Here is a 17,369-nt window from a genome sequence, read left to right as displayed (position 1 = left end):
CATGCAAAAAATTGGTTGGATAAAAATATTGATGAAAGAAATCATACAAATCCATGTGGTATTTTTCTTTTGTGCTCAATTTATTTTAAAACAGGGTAACCTCGGTCAGACAGTGAGCGCCAATAAACACACATAATTTACCTTTTACATCACATCAGAACTGTCATTTTTAAAGACAGACCGGAAGTACTATTGGCGAATTATTAGGTGAAGTTTGCAGACTTTACACAAATTACCCGGATGAAGCTTGACAATTTTTTTTTAAACCTTTCCCCATCCTCCTTTGCTTTACCTTTGGACCATCCATTTTTCTGTAGCGCCTGATCACTAGTTAACATGAGTGTTTTAAGTTCGGCAGCGGTAATTTAAAGTAAATGTAACACAATATTTGACAGATTAATGGTGGACAAGCAGGTATACACTAACTGTAGCAACAGTATTCATTTAAATAAAGACTAAAACAGTGGAGGTGCTACATCCATTGTGAGCAGGCAAAAAACATTAAGAAGTCCTGAGCCCTTCCTTGGATTTCTGCTTAAAAAAAACTTCAGTGGACTCATGAAATTTTTATGTAAAGGCTTTTTATTTATTTTCTTTTATTTCAAAACAAAACAAAAGCACAACAGAGCTGATATACTCTGCTTGGAATGATCTACAAAAACCTTGATCCACTGATTAACCCATCCAAAAATGCACAAATATAGTGTGTATGCAACATTATATGACAGACAAGAAAAACCAAAATGTCTTAAACACACCTTTGCAAACAGTATTCTGGGCACACTTTGTGATCAAGCGAGACAATAAAACCTCTGTTGTGATTGACAGCAAATAAACAGACATTCATCCACATCTCATGCTGCACTCTTGCAACTCTTTTAAACTGGGACCTGTCTATTGACAAAAATGGCTTCTCCGTCGGTCCCACAGACGAGACATTGTCCAAGTACGTCCAAACTGTTGACAGACAGCGTCTGGCTGGGCAGCATGTGAGTCGTCTCCAGACGGCCTTTACTGGTGTCTCCGCTGAGCCAGGCACTGATGAGGGACTGGTTCCCTCCCGCCGGGGCCATTGCACTGCGAGATATCATGCTGTTGTTCCTGCCACCTGGAGAATAGTTACAAAACCATCTTTATTAATATTTTAGAGTATTATTATGAAAACCACATTATGCATTATGTTGTTCCTTAGCATGAAGACATTTTAGTTCTCGGTTATCTGTATCACAGCAGCTGACTCAGTCTTTCTGCGGTCGCTCTGACATCCAAAAGATAAACTCTGTATCTGTATGACTAATAAATTAAATATATAAATGGCCTCTGATTAAGATTCTATCAGTCTCTATTACATGATTATGCTGTCATGTATCATTTTCAGCTCCTGATGCAACTATTTGCAGATAAAATCTTTTTTTTTACAATCTATTATTTGTTATGTTATCCTTTATTTATTTATTATAAATACAATTTTGGTTTTATTGGATGAAGCACTTTGTGTTGTAGTTTTGCTTGTATGAAAATTGCTATTAGAAATAAAGTCTGATTGATTGATTGAAATGTATTTAATTAAATTCCACCACTGAATTTCTAAAATCATGACAATACTTTCAACATTATTATTTTAAAAGATGTAACCTCAGTAACTATCCAAATATGTTAATTGCATTTTATTGTACTTCTGATTTAGTGGTGCAGCATTGAGTCCTAAAACTCAGGACTGAGTTAACATTTTAACAATCCCTGTTTCCTCGTCTCAAATTCAATGTTTCTTTTTTTTTTTCATGGGTTTTTGGTTAAAAGTCTGAAATAAGGACAAGTTTAACACAAGTTTAAGAGACTTTAACGTTTAATTCTTTGTCAAAAAAAGCATCAGTAAATCCCACTCTCTTGTTGTTGTTGTTGTTGTTGTGTTGTTCTGCTTGTTGTTTTTTATGAGACCAAAGACAAATCTCCACACTGTGGACAATAAATGAATTAACTAACTAACTAACTAACTTTGAAACCTTTGTGTGTCTTATTAAAGGTGGCTGCTAAACTGAATAACAGAACCACTGGCAAATCTTAGTGGCTCATATCAGATAGTGTGTGCGTGCGGGGGAGGTTCTGTAGCTGCCTGTTAAAATAGATGTTTTCTTTTCTTTCTTTTTTTCTTTTTTTGGTTTATATTATTTTCTGGTTTAACTTGTCTAATTTGGTGTGATTTTGTGTTATTCTTGCTGTTTCTTCTGTCTGACTGTAGATCCGTTTATTTTTACATAATTAATATTTGTGCATTAAGTATAAGCGTCATTATGTTTAGAATAATGCCAAAATTAATTAAAAAAAACTGAATAACAAAAATAAATAAATAAATAACAGAGTTACTTGACTTGCCTTGTAAGAAGGAGGGCATGTCTGAATGTGCGGAAGTCTCCCAGTGCAGCAGTGAACCGTCCTCTGAGCACGTGAACAGGTGATCTGGGTTGGTTGGGTGGAAGTGGACTTCCCACACTGTAACAAAAAACAAAAAAAAAAAGAAAAAAAAGAAAAACATTTATAAAACAAAGCATTACAAAAGGAGAATCTTTCTCTATGTACAACCACGTCAGACTCGATCTGTATGTTTTAAACTGGTAAAAAATAATTCATCTGCGCACAATAAACTCTTACTTTCAGCAGAGTGTGCCTCCATGAGCGAGAAGGGTGTGTTGCCTTGTCTCACATCCCAGACACACAGCATGCCGTCCTGGCCTCCTGTGGCCACGATGTGCTGCTGGTTCGGATGTCTGTCCACGCAGTGCAGAGGGACTCTATCCCCTGACCTGAAAGGAAAACAATTCATGATCAAAATCACCCAAATATAAAGAGGGTTGCCTCATGGTTCCTTGGATAAAATTTAAAAATCTTTCCATGACTTCTCAAGGACCCCAAATAAAATGTCCATGATAATGTGTAGAACAAACATTGCATTATCTCAAAGGTGCAGTGGGGTACAGTTCAACAGTAGTAGTGCGGCATAGGTGTGGAAACTTTGGCATTCGTGGTCCTAAATGTTAAATCACACTGTCATAACATTATTTTTTCCCTTAATATCAGATTCAAACCCTCTTAAAACACAACACCACCTCGCGGCATACATGGATGGCTGTCACTAATAAATTAATGTGTGGGAAACCTTGCAATTAGTTTAATTACAATCAACATCTTGTCCAAACTTTGAAGGATTTTACTAGTTCCATGACTTTCCCAGGCCTGGAAAACAAGTTTGTGAAATTCCATGACTTCTGCAGGTTTTCCATGACAGTGGGAACCCTGTATTGAATGCCCCAAGCAGAGAGCAACACAGAAAAATGAACATTAAGAAAGGTTTTGTAGTGTTAAAGTTAGGAGATCTTACAGGGAGAGAATTTGGGATGGCGAGTTGCTCTGTTGTCTTAAGTCCCACAGCTTGAGTTGTCCAATAGAGTTCACTGTCAGAATCTCTGTTGTCCTCAGGTACGTCACAGCATGAATTGTGCTGCTGTCTGCGTTCTCTAGCAATGGTTAAACAAACAAAACGTGTTGGTCAAATTATACTCTTCCAACTCACATGACCTGAAGATGCTATCATATACCAAGAACTGTAATGTTATGTGCATTTTGCTTAATTTTAATCTCACCTATGACACGAATCACTCCCTCCTGGTCGGCTCTGAAGATGATGATCCTACCATCTTCGCCAACTGTAACGATCTCAGGGCTGCTGCACACAACACCAGTGCAGGGAGCGTTGTCACAAGGGTAACGATGTGCTCTTAGCCAGCGCTGAGAAACTGATATTGTCTGCAGTCGAGAGAGAGGACATCGGACAATTAGAATATTTACCAGACCACAAGTATGTTATGTATCCTGTTTGTCTAACATTCACTTCCTTGAACTGTAACGCATTTGTGTGGCCATTCTCTTGTTTGTCGATGGGAATTCAGTCGTGTTAAATGACGGTTTACGAAGTCATCAATAACATCTTATGGACATGATGACCTCAAGGTATGTACCTTTTATACGCCTCTCACAACGGGAAGATGAAGGCAAAGGTCAACCCTGGTAAGTCTAGCCCCAAGTTATTCCTGGCAAAGAACAGGGTCAAATGTTTCTTGAATCAGAGAATAAAGTATACCACACAGGATTCTCAGTTACTGTTTGTAAACAGGCTCCTCAGTGAAAGTGAAAGTAAAAGCCCATATACACTCTGGTTTTGCCTTTCGCCTAGCTGCACGATGCCTGCTTATTACAGTCTGGCACCTGGTCACTACCTTTTTTTTTTAACGCCCCAACCTCACCCGGGTGCTGTGGGGGTACACTCTTATAAACGTCCTGAACACAGAAAATAAGACAGAAATAAGTAAATGTAGGTAGGAGGCAGAGAACATACAACCACCACACACTTTTGTTGGGTTAAAAATGATGACTGTGAGGGATTACTTCTGCATTAATGTATACATTGTCTTTATAGTAAAAATCCTGCATAGTATATCTTCTATGTTCACAGAGTTATCCATGTTTGTTACTGTGACATGCACAAGAGTGAGCTGAAAGATGCACCATCTCTAAATATCAGTCTAACAGTTTTGTTTTTTTGTTCCAACAGCATTTCATTTAGTTTGCTTTGTTTAATTTTATCAAACGTTTCATTTCATTTTATCAGAGTGCAGGATGAGCAGATGCACATGTATACTATTTGTATGTTATTGTGCATATATGTCTCTGTGTGTGTAGGTATGCATATATGTATATAGTCTTCTTTTCTATTTTATTTTTTAACAAAAACAATGAGAAAAAAAATGAAAGTAGGAAGAAATAGAAATACCACTCCGTTACTACGCAGCTGTAAACTGTTAATTCTGCATCACACAAGTAATCATTATTGCAAATACTGTAAGTATCTTTCTGTATATTTTTTTCTGTAGTTCTGTAAACCTCAAATAAAAAGAAAAATTGAAAGAAAGATATGAAAATATAGGATGGTTGTTCACAGGTTGTTAAATGTCTTGAAAGAAATATGCATTGCTCTTTTATTGATATATAAGATACATATTATTTACAGAGTGTGCCAAATTTCTGCTAGTGATTAGCACCTCACTGCAACCCTTGGTGCATGTTACTTCTCTGAATAATATACTGCTGTGAATGTGTGTAATTTGTCTACATGTTATAGACTCATTATGGACGTCCTCCTACATAAACTGGATGAGCTTAATGTATGTGAAAAATGTGGATTTTGAAGACATTACGCTGCCAGCATGTACCTGACTCTTTTGGTGGTGGCGGTAGATGGTGACTGCTCCAGTTGATGATGTCGTGACGATTCTGTCTTGGTCCAGAAACTTTAAAAACAAAACATACCAGGAGAGAGATGAAATTAGCTCTGGTATTATAAGTACACCAACTTCTATTACAACAAAAGTTTTACAGACATTTGGTACATCCTGTCTTGAATCCACAAAGATGTTACATCAAAGTCTAAAGTATTGTGCATTCAATCTGTTCTTTGCAATAAATACAGCCACGGTGACAAATGAATTTCATCATTATGTACTTTATAGCATAAGATAGACTTTATTGATCGACACACTGAGGAAATTTACTTGTTACAGCGCCTAAGTGCAACGTTAAACATACAGTAAAAAATATCAAAAGGAGAATATAAAATACAAAATATGACCTGAATTAAACAACTATCAACAGACTCTACACTATCGACTATACACATTATTGCACAATCAATACACAGTATTGCAAGCTATTGCATAAACTATATACCATATTGCACAATATATAGTATTGCACAAGGTGATTTGCATTCTGAGGTTGGTTAAAGTGGAGAATGCAGATGGTTAGTGACTGTGGATTGCGAATGGCAGACCAAAAATGACCAGTACTACATAGTTGTGAATACAGACAAATAACAGACATTGCAACATTCTGACTGTGAACAATCAAAGCTAACAGACAGTGCAACATTGTGATTGCAAGTAAATCAGATTTATCAGACTTGGTATCACAAGAGAAAAAGTTAGATTGGTGCATTCCTAAATTACATGTTGCAAAGTGCCCACTTCAGGCCAATTGCACAACTGAACAATCTTTAATATTTACATATACAGTAACTTTAAAGTGCTACACTTTAGTAGCACTTATTAGTTTGGATTCTGAGTGATTGTCTTACTTGAAGGTCCAGAACATCTCCATCGTGCTTGTGTTCACATAAAAGCTGTGGATCTCCTTCAAATCCATCATCCATGCCAGAACTTCCATGATTCCCAATGGACCAAAAGGAAATCTTGTTGTCCTGTTATGGAGTTATGGACACACAACGGGGAAACTCGTTTAAATCATTATAATGTGAAGCAAAGAATAAAAGACAGGAAATATACTATCTAATAGACCATTTCTGATAACCAGTCAAACAAGCAAAATGTCTTTTACTTGCCATTAGACTCCCAATTTGGTAGGATCTCAGCAGACATATATAAGTCAGCCTTTAAACCTTGTTAGTAAATGACAAATTTATTTTATCATGCCATCTCTACAGTAAATTTAACACTTGGTTAATGCACTAGTTGCATGCCGAAAATACACAATACGATTCATAACACGTTTCAAGTCATATTTAGAAAGTTACAAGGTGTATGAGGCAGTAAATTCGTAAACTAACCTAAAATTAATACATTTTTCTATGAAGTTTGGTTATTATTAGTATGATAACAGTAACTGACAACTTGCCAACCTCGTTATCCCACGAGCCAGTCGCAAAGATATCTGGTTGCTGTAGAGACGAATGTGATACTGGTCGCCATCTGGTCTTACTGATTTTCTGGGACACGTACTTTGCATTTATACTCTCCATTGAAACAGAAACGTTGTGCACACTTTAAACTATAATAACGACTGCTGGTGTTAGCTTAGCATTGACGGGAGACCGGAGTGCGCGCGCCTACTACTTTGTACGTAACTACGGTGGCTCATTAAGGTCATACTATTAAATTCAGCGATTTGTCGCACATTTACTATTTACCCTCCTAGATAAGGATTTAGCCCCACCTTTAGTATTTGATACTTGTTTGATTTCATTACCGAGCATTGAAAAAAATTATTAATTCATCATCATCATCATGTAAATAAATAAATGAATTAAATGTCATCGAAGTATAACCATGTTTTACGTAGAAGGCACAATCAAATTATTTCATTTCTTATAATAATAATAATAATAATAATAATAATAATAACAATAACTTAATTTATAAAGCACCTTCAAAAACAGCTGTTTACGAAGTGCTTTGACAGACAAAGCAAAGGCAGGAACTCGGGGAACAATAAAAATAAACATCATTACATCAAGCAAATTTGATAGGCCTATAAGATGATGAGATTCTGATGACAAGCAAAATAATTCCCAAAATAACTTGTTTGTTTTGTTTTTATACAGGTGAAGTGTGAGTGAAAAAGGGACTGTGTGGGTGGGATCATATATTTGCTATATGACACTTTCAGATTGAATTCAAGTCAATAGGCCTTCTTTGCATAAAACATTATTTAGTATTATTAGGCTACACACTATTATTATATTATTATACCATTACTGAATAATGATTTTATTGCTGTTATTTCATTCAGGTGTCATTAATGTAGCACTCAAGATTGAATTAATAAATAAAGAATAAATGTATCTGTTCACTCATTACTTGATCTTATACTTTGCAATGATTTCTTCAATCAAAGTTTGATCTTACTTTTCTCTAATCATTTATTAGAGAACTTTTATTCCGGCACAGGACACTTGTGACTACCTCTGCTTTTCAGTATTAGGTCAGAGATTATCCAAAATACATGTAGAAATAGGCCTACGGTTCAAAGGATTATATTCACAGGCAGTGTGACATGTTATTAGTATTGTTTAGAAATTGTGAGGGATATATCAGTGTCATTGTCAATGTATGTTTCCCTGCGCAATAATATAGGCTTTGCAGTATATTCAACAAGTGTTTCGCTCTACCGTTTCTACAAGTCAGTGCAGTCAGTGTGCTGTCACTGGGATCTGCAAATGTATTGTGACAGAATGTACTGAGATTAAAAATAAATTCTAAAAAAGCACCATGAATATTTCAGTATTTTTTTAAAAGCCAGCACACCAATACTTTAACTCAAGTAATTATTTGATTTAGCAACTTTCATTTGCATTGGAGTAATATTTGACCAGGAGTAGTTAGTTTGTCTCTCAACTTGATTGTGTTTGAATCTATTATTGGTGCTATTATGCCAGTGTTTACTGCTAATACTCTTTGAATTGTATTTACTCTTATTGGTATGGGTTGGTAGTTATTTTTATTTTGTAACGGTTTCTCTCTTGTTTAATTTTACATTACATTTTGTCTGGCCTTAGTTCGGCATTATATTTTGGCTCTTATAGCCTAGTTATGTTACCTCTACAAGGAACTCCTCTTGCTTGTGCTTTGCCTTGTTTGTCAAAGCACGTTGTAAACTCTATTTTTAATGGTGCCATATAAATAAAGTTATTATTATTGTTGTTGTTATTATTGCTGTCGTTGTTATCTAAATTTTGACTTAAGTAAATGTTGTGTACCTTGTCCACCACTTTACCTCAGCCACCCTCCTACTCTGCTGAATTAAGTACACTACCTCACAAAACATTTTTACATTGCAGGTTTGTTTTTTTTTTTTTGTTTTTTTAAATGTACGACAGTGGTGCTTTATATCTATGACGTTTCCTTGTAAACCTATGTTTCCATGTATTTGTACTATGTCGTGCCCACAGGTTAACGAGTGTCTCACTCCACCTACCGGCCACCGTCTCTGCTACTGCGGCAAATCTGATTATTGACTCAGTGAGCGATGTGGCTTTTCCCAGTGCAAATAACCCTAATTGCGGCTTGTATTTTAAGAAAAAAACAATAATTTGATTTTTTTTTTTTTCAAATGACACTGTCGTGTGCCGGGGTGTGCGTTAGAAAAGCCGCCCCGCAGTAACATCATTTCGGATGTCTCGTGACGTGTCCGCCGCCTCGCCGTCTACTCTGGAGGTCGTCAGCTTCCTCGGCAAAACGGTCGGCGCAGGCGCGGCACTGACAGCTGCTGTCTACTTACTCCGCAAAGTGTGTTTAATAATGGCCTGGAAATCTGGAGGAGCTAGCCACGCAGAGCTTGTCAACAACCTCCGCAGTAAGTGCTCATGTTTTGTTCTGCAGCGGCACCGACGCCTCCGCGGACAGGTCGCCGGAAAACGGTTGAGTTTGCAGGCTGAGGGTTTAACACAGGGACTAGCTGGTTGCTAAGCTATGTGGTATGTTGTTGTTGACCTAGCGTTACCTCTCTCCACCCCTTTCCCTAACCACGCTCACGCCGTGGAGCAGATGCGTGCCTCCCGTACCGCTGCAGAAAAACACATCAACATGAAAGATACACGTTACCCTTTAGCTAAAAGATTATTTGTGTGGGTTTAGTTTTGAGTCAGGTTAGCTTAGCCTGCTAGCTCTATGTGCGTCATTTGGAACGTTGTAGCTAGCGATAGCAGCGCTGCTAACTGCCCTGCCCACATTCATTGATCATAATCACTTGTAGGGGTCAATGACGGGATCATTTACAAGGAATTTGACTTGATTGTTTGCATTGCTCCTAAATAACATACATGTGAATAGCAAAAAAGCGAATAATAGGGACAACAAAGCTGGACAAATAAAAGCAAAAATGTGACAGGACTATAAGGGACTGTTCGTTATTATGGAGGGGAGAGGCTGGTGCAACGCAGCGGAGCCAAAAATAATTATTAGGGACTTGTGTTTTTTGACTTTGGGGAGGGAAATTCAACTTGAATTAACCCTGTTTTATATATATTTTTAATATCTTAAGATCTGGAAAATCCACAAGAGGGTTTCAGGGCATGTTTTTCGTCAAGAATCACACCATTTATCCTAGCCAGAAACCGTGAAATGTGGATATATATATATATATGGCAAAGCGAGGGTCATGCCTTTTCCTCAGTTACTGAGGGAGGCTCAAGGAAACATATGTATGACATGCATATTTTAAATTGACCTAATAATAATTACAGTAACACTATAAATAGATGCAGAAAATTAATTGACGCTCCAAATTGTTCTGGCAGACGACACCTAAACCCTCAAATTTTCAATAAAACCTAAGCTCTTGACCATATTTGCATGTATACATGTGCCTATATTATAGATTGCTGTATTCATCTTGGCAGTGACACATAATATGTACATATACAAAATGGTGCATAAAAGCTGTAAAATTAAAATCTATGCTCGGGGCAGTGGATGTTAAGGTGTTAAAGGGTAATGGACAGTTTATGACTGTTTTAACTGTTCATCAGAGCGATGGCCTGTGGGGAGAAGCCGTCTTGTTTCTGGTTGTTTTGGCGGACAGAGTCCAGTCGTCCTAACAGAGGGGAGACACTGAAACGGGTTGTGTTCCAAGGTGTGATGGTCTGTGTTATTATATTACCTGCCTGTGTGCTGACTCCGGAGGAGTATAAATTCTGGATGAAGGGCCAGTGTTTTTCTCTGCAGTCGTCACTGTCGCTGTGCAGTTCACTTCACTTTCACATGAATGACACTGACAGCTGTAATTTTTAGGCTAGTTTCTACAGTGCCCTTGTTAGTGGGTGATTGAAAATGGCAGCATGCTGTGTCACAGCAGCAGTTAGCTGTTGCTCTGCAGAAAAACAGGGCTGTGACTCAGTGTGCCACCCTGCTAGACCGCTGCGATCTGGTGCTAAGTCCACTGTGATCGCTGTCATCAGTGCCACATGGTTTATTCTGCAGACAGATGACAGTGCATTGTGTGGGTAAGAGAAAACTCAGTAGTGACAGCTCCTACACAGCAAAACAGTAAATTCAAGAAAGTAAATAAGCCTTATTCCAGGCAAATTGCTCTTATTTTTTGTCTAAAAAGAAATAATCTTGTTGAGCATGTTTTGCATGAGAAAATATATCTAATTTTAAGAAAATGTATCTAACTTTGTCTTAATAAGATTTCCCTGCTAATATTAAGCTAGATTTAACCAACAAGCTACAGCAATGATTATATCCTAGCACAGGAATAAGCTTGTTTTTAAGACCTGCACAGCTTCTCAATTTAAGAATATTAAGACATGACACAAATTAAAGTTTGTTAAATCTATTTTCACATGTCAGCACCAGCTTTGTCTTGATTCCTCCCATAGACATGCAGTGACTCCAAATAGGGTGTAGGTGTGAATGTGAGCATCAGGATACAGGAACTGATCTGACATGAAAACTTGCATTAAGCAAAATGATATTCAACATGACGATATCTGCAGACTGTGCATATCCACATTCAGTATAAAGTATCTACCGCGGCTATTTATATTCTGTGCAGTCCAGTTGGGCATCAGATAGTTTGGCTGCAAACATTTTGCCAAAAGCTGTATGGTAAGAGAGCAGCGGTCAGTCATGCTCCATTTGTTTTTTTAACAAAAGGCAGAATTTGCATGTTCTCCTTTCTTTGTCTTACTTGCCAGATATGATTCTATGTCTCGGTTTATTATTGAGCACATGTTGAAATAGTACATGGTAAAAGAAAAGTGGAAATAAGGAAGCTGAAACCAGCTCCTCAGCATGCAAAGCCCTGTCATGCAGGATAATAAAATGCTAGAAATCTTTAACGAGTTAATTAGTCTTTCACTGAAAGGCTTTTCAGTCAATTCCAGGAGCATCCCCTCATAAAGGCTGCCAATTATGCAAATGTATTTTTCCTGGCACTAGTATAATCAATTCAAGTTAAAACCTTTAATTGGCCATTTTATAGTTGGCTTTTTGTTGCAAATATTCAATTTGTTCTGTAAGTGGTCACTACTTGGTTTTCTGCTCCTGATTGACACTGGACACTGGCCTGCCAGACACAAATATCTTAAATTTAATCCACAGTTTGCAGAAAGTGGATTTAAGCAGGTCACACTCAGGATGCATGCTAATTCACAACTTTTGTTGTTTTTTTTTTTTTATATTGTTTGTGTCCTCCTGACCGGTGCTCAGGACTGGTCAGTACAGCCTGTAATAGTTCACCCAGTTGCATTTTTTAAACCTCGACTGCTTCATGAATTTTTTAGCAGCCAGTAATGCTTTGGATGAAAATAAAATGTGCCTTTAAAATATATATACTAAGTGGGTTTATAGCCTAAAAGCAATATATAGTTTGCTTGCTTCACCTGGGGGTTTTCACAGACAGTTCTGAATTGTGAGAAAGATTATAAATTGGAGGAAAACAGCATGAAATCTGCCAGAATGGCTTATTTTATTTCCCGAAGTCACTAGTAGGAGTCCATCTGGCAGCTCGTATGATTCATGTGTAATGTATCCTAAAGCAGCACATAGCTGTGACGGTGAGCGGAGACTGTAATGAGAGCAGCGCCGGCTGTCGTTGGCTTTTCCTGCCGTTGGCACCAGCTGCTACAAGAACCTGTTAGGAGGGATTATCCTGAAGACACTATTGCTTCTTTAGGAAGCTAATTTATCACTTTTTTTCTTGCAACATCTTCAAATTACAGACAGAACAACAGATTGTTGATTACATTTTGACTGTTTACCCTGCCCACACACACAACCACTATGTCCCAGCCCCTAAAACCCCTCTCTTTAGAGAGCTTTTTTAATTTCTTCCAGACTCGTCTATAAACGCTGACGCTTGTGCTAAGCTTCCCGCCTGTGTGCTGCTAACATCAGTTTATAGCATCAGTTATATATTGCTATTTTAGATACCAGTATCGGCCCAGAATTTCACAGTTGGTGCATCCCTAAAGAAATCAGGGGTGCAGGATATGCAAAAAAAATAAAATAAAAATACAATAAAAAAATCTTGCAATAATTTGACAGATATTGCAATTGTAATATTAGTTGTGATTTTAGTGGGAATTGAAATTTTTTGCATTTCGTGTTAACTAAATAAACATTAAAAATAATGATGCTGAGATTTTTGCTGGGGTCTGTACCAACCAACAACTTTCCATTATGTCTTGATCATTTGTAGGCATCTGTGTAGCCCCACATTGCCTCTTTTATAATGACATGCTGTGTCACATTTGACCTTTATCAAAAAATTGCAGCTTCTGTGATTTAGATATTGCACATGCCCAAGTTTTTGATAATATTTTGATTAATTGTGCATAAAAAAAATCACATAAAAATTCAGTTTTGCCATACAGCAGTCCTGCTCGCTGATGTGTAAATTGCCCACAATGGTCTGATACTCAGTTACAAAGGGATATAAAGAGCAGCGATGCTTGTTGACAAATTATCACGCGAAATATCATATCACACCCCAGTCGCACCACTAATTAGAGTAATTGTATAATGCCTAATATCCCTGAATTCTCTCTGTCATCGCCTGTATATTGTTTTTCTTGCATGCATTTCTATTTGCATCAGCTGCAAGATTATGTAATATATTCCTGCCTGGTGTTTGTTAATGTTTCCGTAACACACAGTGACACGTACTCTTTTGCATCCGCAGAAAATGGCATTATTAAATCCGACAAGGTCTATGAAGTCATGCTGGCCACAGACCGAGCCCATTTCTCTAGGAGTAATCCATACATGGACTCGCCACAGGCAATAGGTACGTCTGCTCACGCAATCATCACTCAGCACAGTCTGGGACCCAAATACAGTCTAACTAACAAAATCTCTCTTTTAACCAAAAGGCTATCAAGCAACCATCAGCGCCCCACACATGGTATGACTTTAAAACACTCTCATACATTTCTTCATCCTGTGAATCACAACTGTGAAGTTTTTTTTTTGTTCTGTTTGTTTAAGCGTGCTCTCATTCAGTCATTCAGTAGATAACAAGGAGAAGCAGAGAATTACAAATCGTCTCCCCTTTCACCATCTGTCTTTTACAAGGGAAATTAAGCAAATCAAAGCAGTTACATAGATTTCTGTTGATTGTTATGGTGTCAAATCTCCCTGCTACTAACTGAAAATGAAGACACGAGTAGTAATGTTGGTCAGCTAGCTGCACCCCACAGATGTACCTGCAGGGCCTCGCCTCATCACAGCCAGTGTTTGATGCAGTATGAATGCTGACTGATGGGTTGTAATGCAGTGTCCCTGTTGACGTCCCCTCCCTCCACCCAGCACGCCTACGCCCTGGAGCTTCTACACGACCAGCTGTACGAGGGAGCCAAAGCTCTGGACGTTGGCTCCGGCAGTGGGATCCTGTCGGTTTGCTTCGCAAGAATGGTGAGCCACACATGACGGGTAAACACATAAAATTTCTCTTTAGTGGCTTTCTGCTTCACAGATTGGCCTGTCAACATGAAATGAGATGGGACGTGTTGTGATATTGTCGTATGAACTGAGCACCATGTTGCTCCCTCTGTGCTTCACAGGTTGGTGCAAAAGGGAAAGTTATAGGAATTGATCACATCAAAGAGCTGGTAGACGATTCGATAACCAATGTGAAGAAAGATGACCCCAGTTTGATAACATCAGGCAGAATCAAGCTAATAGGTAAGATGTCTTTGATGAAAAGCAGTTCAGTTCGTTCACGGCATTTAGTTTTTGTCAGAAATGATGTGCAGAAATGTCGTCTGACTGTTCCTTTTAAAAATAAGGGACAGTGTTATGCTCCTTTGTCCTTCCTGTCTTCTCTGTAGTGGGGAACCGAACACACAGTGGCTCAGTAGACGGGGCTGTGCAGCACTAAATAATTGAGCAGCGAGTACCTACTTTCACTTGCTCTGCAGGAGGGTGGTGGTGCTGATACAACTAGGTGATAAATAAAAGTAGACCGCGAGTGTGAATCTACCTTTTCTACTTCTCGCTCTATGTACCGGCGCAAATTTGGCTGGCAAAATCTTGCTCGTTTTGTCGCTAATTCCAAATTTAAAATGAATCTCTCATGACTACGGAGCATAATAGCTGGAGAAGTGTGGGGATGATGAGGCGAATCACCATCGCATTTTCTGGACCTGCCCAAAGATACAGTTGTTTTGGAGAAACATCTGGGAAATCGTGCAGCAGATTCTCTCTTACTGACCCTTTACTTGGGTGACCTGTCGGAAGAAATGACAGGAAATGATAGATATCTCTTACAAATATTTATAGTAGCAGCGGAAAAAAAAGGTAGTTATTTGTAAATGGCTCGAGACTGAGCCGCCTGCAGTCAGTAACTGTCAGTTTAGGTAAATGGTAAGTATTTTTTAAGTGCTGTAGTAGGCCTCATATTTCCGACCCGTAACATGGTATACCCTATCTAAATATGATGATTGTCTTTATGCCCGACAATGTTCCTCATGTTTTCTTTCCATGAAAAAAAAAAGGACAAATAAAACTTAAGTGTCATAAAACAGTAGACGGTGACCGGACGCTCGCTCTGTGTGTGTTTCAGTGGGAGATGGGCGAATGGGCTTCCCTGAGGAAGCACCTTATGATGCCATCCATGTTGGCGCAGCAGCACCCAATGTCCCCCAAGCTGTGAGTCTCTCCGAAAACTTTTTAAGAGCTGATAATCAAGGTCACGTTGTTCCAATTCACTGAAAAACATGAATGCCACCACTGAACTTTCTTCACCAAAATTTAACACAATTACATCTTTCAAAACATGACTGGAATGTGTTTGTGAACGCGTGTTGTTTGGTCCTGTTGACTCACATGTCCCGCGTGTCTTGCTTAGCTTCTGGACCAGCTGAAGCCCGGCGGCCGGCTGATTCTGCCTGTCGGCCCCGCGGGAGGAAACCAGATGTTGGAGCAGTACGACAAGATGGAGGATGGCAGCACCAAAATGAAGCCCTTGATGGGGGTGATTTATGTGCCTTTAACAGACAAAGAGAAGCAGTGTTCCAGGTGGAAGTGACTTCCTTCTCCCCCTCCTCCCCCCTCTCTCCTTCTCACAGTGGCAAAGGTGAAATGGTGTGGCTTGGAGCAGGCAATGGATCACAAGGGGCTGCATTTTGCTGCTTGACATTTTTTGCTTCTTCCATACCAAACTGACAAGCACGTTTCTTTTCATCATTTTATTTTTAACACCACAGTTCCAAATTAAGCCTGCCTGAGTGATTCAATTTGAAGTTTTTTGGCACTGAAACACAAAAGAACCAGCAGCAGCGTGAAAGGCATATGCTTGGTTTTCCAGAGCATGACCTCTTTGTCAATTTGGCTGCACATTAAAACCAAACTTTTAATTTGTTCAGTTTGATCTTCTTCTCTGTGAGATGTAGACAACAACCAGTAACTGTTTCCTGTGATCTGCACATTTTGCATGTGGTTTTAACTCTTTGTTTGCATGACAGGAGTGTGGTTCCTGCATGCCGCTCTACTTTTTTTTCCCCTGCCTTTTCTGACATTTGACTTCTTTTTCACAGGGATGAACTTTGAAGAGGAAGACAGTCCATACTCCACCTTTAAGTTTGAACCTGGAGAAAACTCGGACGGGGTCAAACAGCCCATGGCATTCTGTTCAAAGCATAACAAAACATGCTTTTTTTTTTGTTTGTTTTACGTCTAACGCTGGACTCGAGTATCACATTGATGACAGCCCAGAGGGGCAGGGAAGAGAGACTGCTTCAAGCTCAGCGAAGAAATATCAGGAGAGGATGTTATGTTTTTTCTTTTCAGGCCTGCATTTTTTTGGTTGTTTATTTTAAACTGCTGGATTTTAGTTGTTTTTTTTTTTTGTGGTTTCAACATATGAATTGCAATCAGCCATTTTTGCAGTATTACATTTCAGCCGCATCAAAGCTGAATGTAGGAGGAACGCCGGACGATGAGGAGGAAAGCCTGAAAGATTCAGATAATTCACCTAGCTACAGCGTGTGTGTGTGTGTGTGTGTGAGGATCATCTAATTGTAGACCTCTCTGCTAACATGAGCTTCTTCCCCTGCAAGCAGTATTAGGAACACACACACACACACACAAACACACACACACAGGCGACACAATGACTGATGTAACCCACACATGCCGTTTGATGTGCAGCACTCTTAAGTCATCCTACACATAGAATAAGCAACGCATTGGATCATAACTGATGATACTCCAAAGAGAGCCGAGCACTTAAACACCGACACACGTGCACATGCAGGGCTGTGCTTTTCCACCTGGTGATGTGTTGCTTTCTGCTGCAGTTTTTTTTCTTCCCATTAACAATTTGCGCAGGCTATTCTGGTGACTGATACTAAATGGGATAGTCACTGCTTTGCCAAAATAAACTCCAACAATATAAAGCAAATGAATGTCTGTTTTCTTGAAATCAAAAAGCACATTTTATTTTGGGTGATGGAAGATGTTTGGCTTTCACAGTTTGGAATGGCACATGAAAATAAAGAGATGCTTATGTTTTTGTCTGTC

General features: G+C 38.8%; 2 protein-coding genes across 4 annotated transcripts; one reads left to right on the top strand and one right to left on the bottom strand.

Moving 5' to 3' along the window:
* Positions 1-564: 564 nt before the first annotated feature.
* nup43 (nucleoporin 43) lies at positions 565-6,980 on the bottom strand. The gene is made up of 8 exons (XM_042503558.2): positions 6,746-6,980; positions 6,185-6,307; positions 5,265-5,342; positions 3,639-3,801; positions 3,377-3,512; positions 2,650-2,801; positions 2,374-2,490; positions 565-1,108 (listed from the first exon to the last, which is right to left on the bottom strand). Exons 1-8 carry the CDS (start codon positions 6,863-6,865, stop codon positions 879-881), a joined length of 1,119 nt encoding a protein of 372 aa, XP_042359492.1. The 5' UTR covers positions 6,866-6,980; the 3' UTR covers positions 565-878.
* Positions 6,981-9,002: 2,022 nt separating this feature from the next.
* On the top strand, positions 9,003-17,369 carry pcmt1 (protein-L-isoaspartate (D-aspartate) O-methyltransferase). Of its 3 annotated transcripts, none has more exons than XM_042503310.2 (8): positions 9,003-9,198; positions 13,531-13,635; positions 13,721-13,752; positions 14,157-14,261; positions 14,411-14,531; positions 15,412-15,497; positions 15,697-15,866; positions 16,385-17,369. In XM_042503310.2, exons 1-8 carry the CDS (start codon positions 9,018-9,020, stop codon positions 16,395-16,397), a joined length of 813 nt encoding a protein of 270 aa, XP_042359244.1. In that variant the 5' UTR covers positions 9,003-9,017; the 3' UTR covers positions 16,398-17,369. The 3 variants fall into 3 exon arrangements, with proteins under 3 accessions (XP_042359244.1, XP_042359245.1, XP_087945608.1); XM_042503311.2 differs by having other exon boundaries at positions 15,697-15,924; XM_088089482.1 differs by lacking the exon at positions 9,003-9,198 and adding an exon at positions 10,700-10,846.

This window comes from Plectropomus leopardus, chromosome 16, assembly GCF_026936395.1.
Source record: "Plectropomus leopardus strain MGB_pleo_1.0 chromosome 16, ASM2693639v1, whole genome shotgun sequence".
Classification (NCBI taxonomy): Eukaryota; Metazoa; Chordata; class Actinopteri; order Perciformes; family Serranidae; genus Plectropomus; species Plectropomus leopardus.
This window is presented reverse-complemented; position numbering and strand designations above follow the sequence as displayed.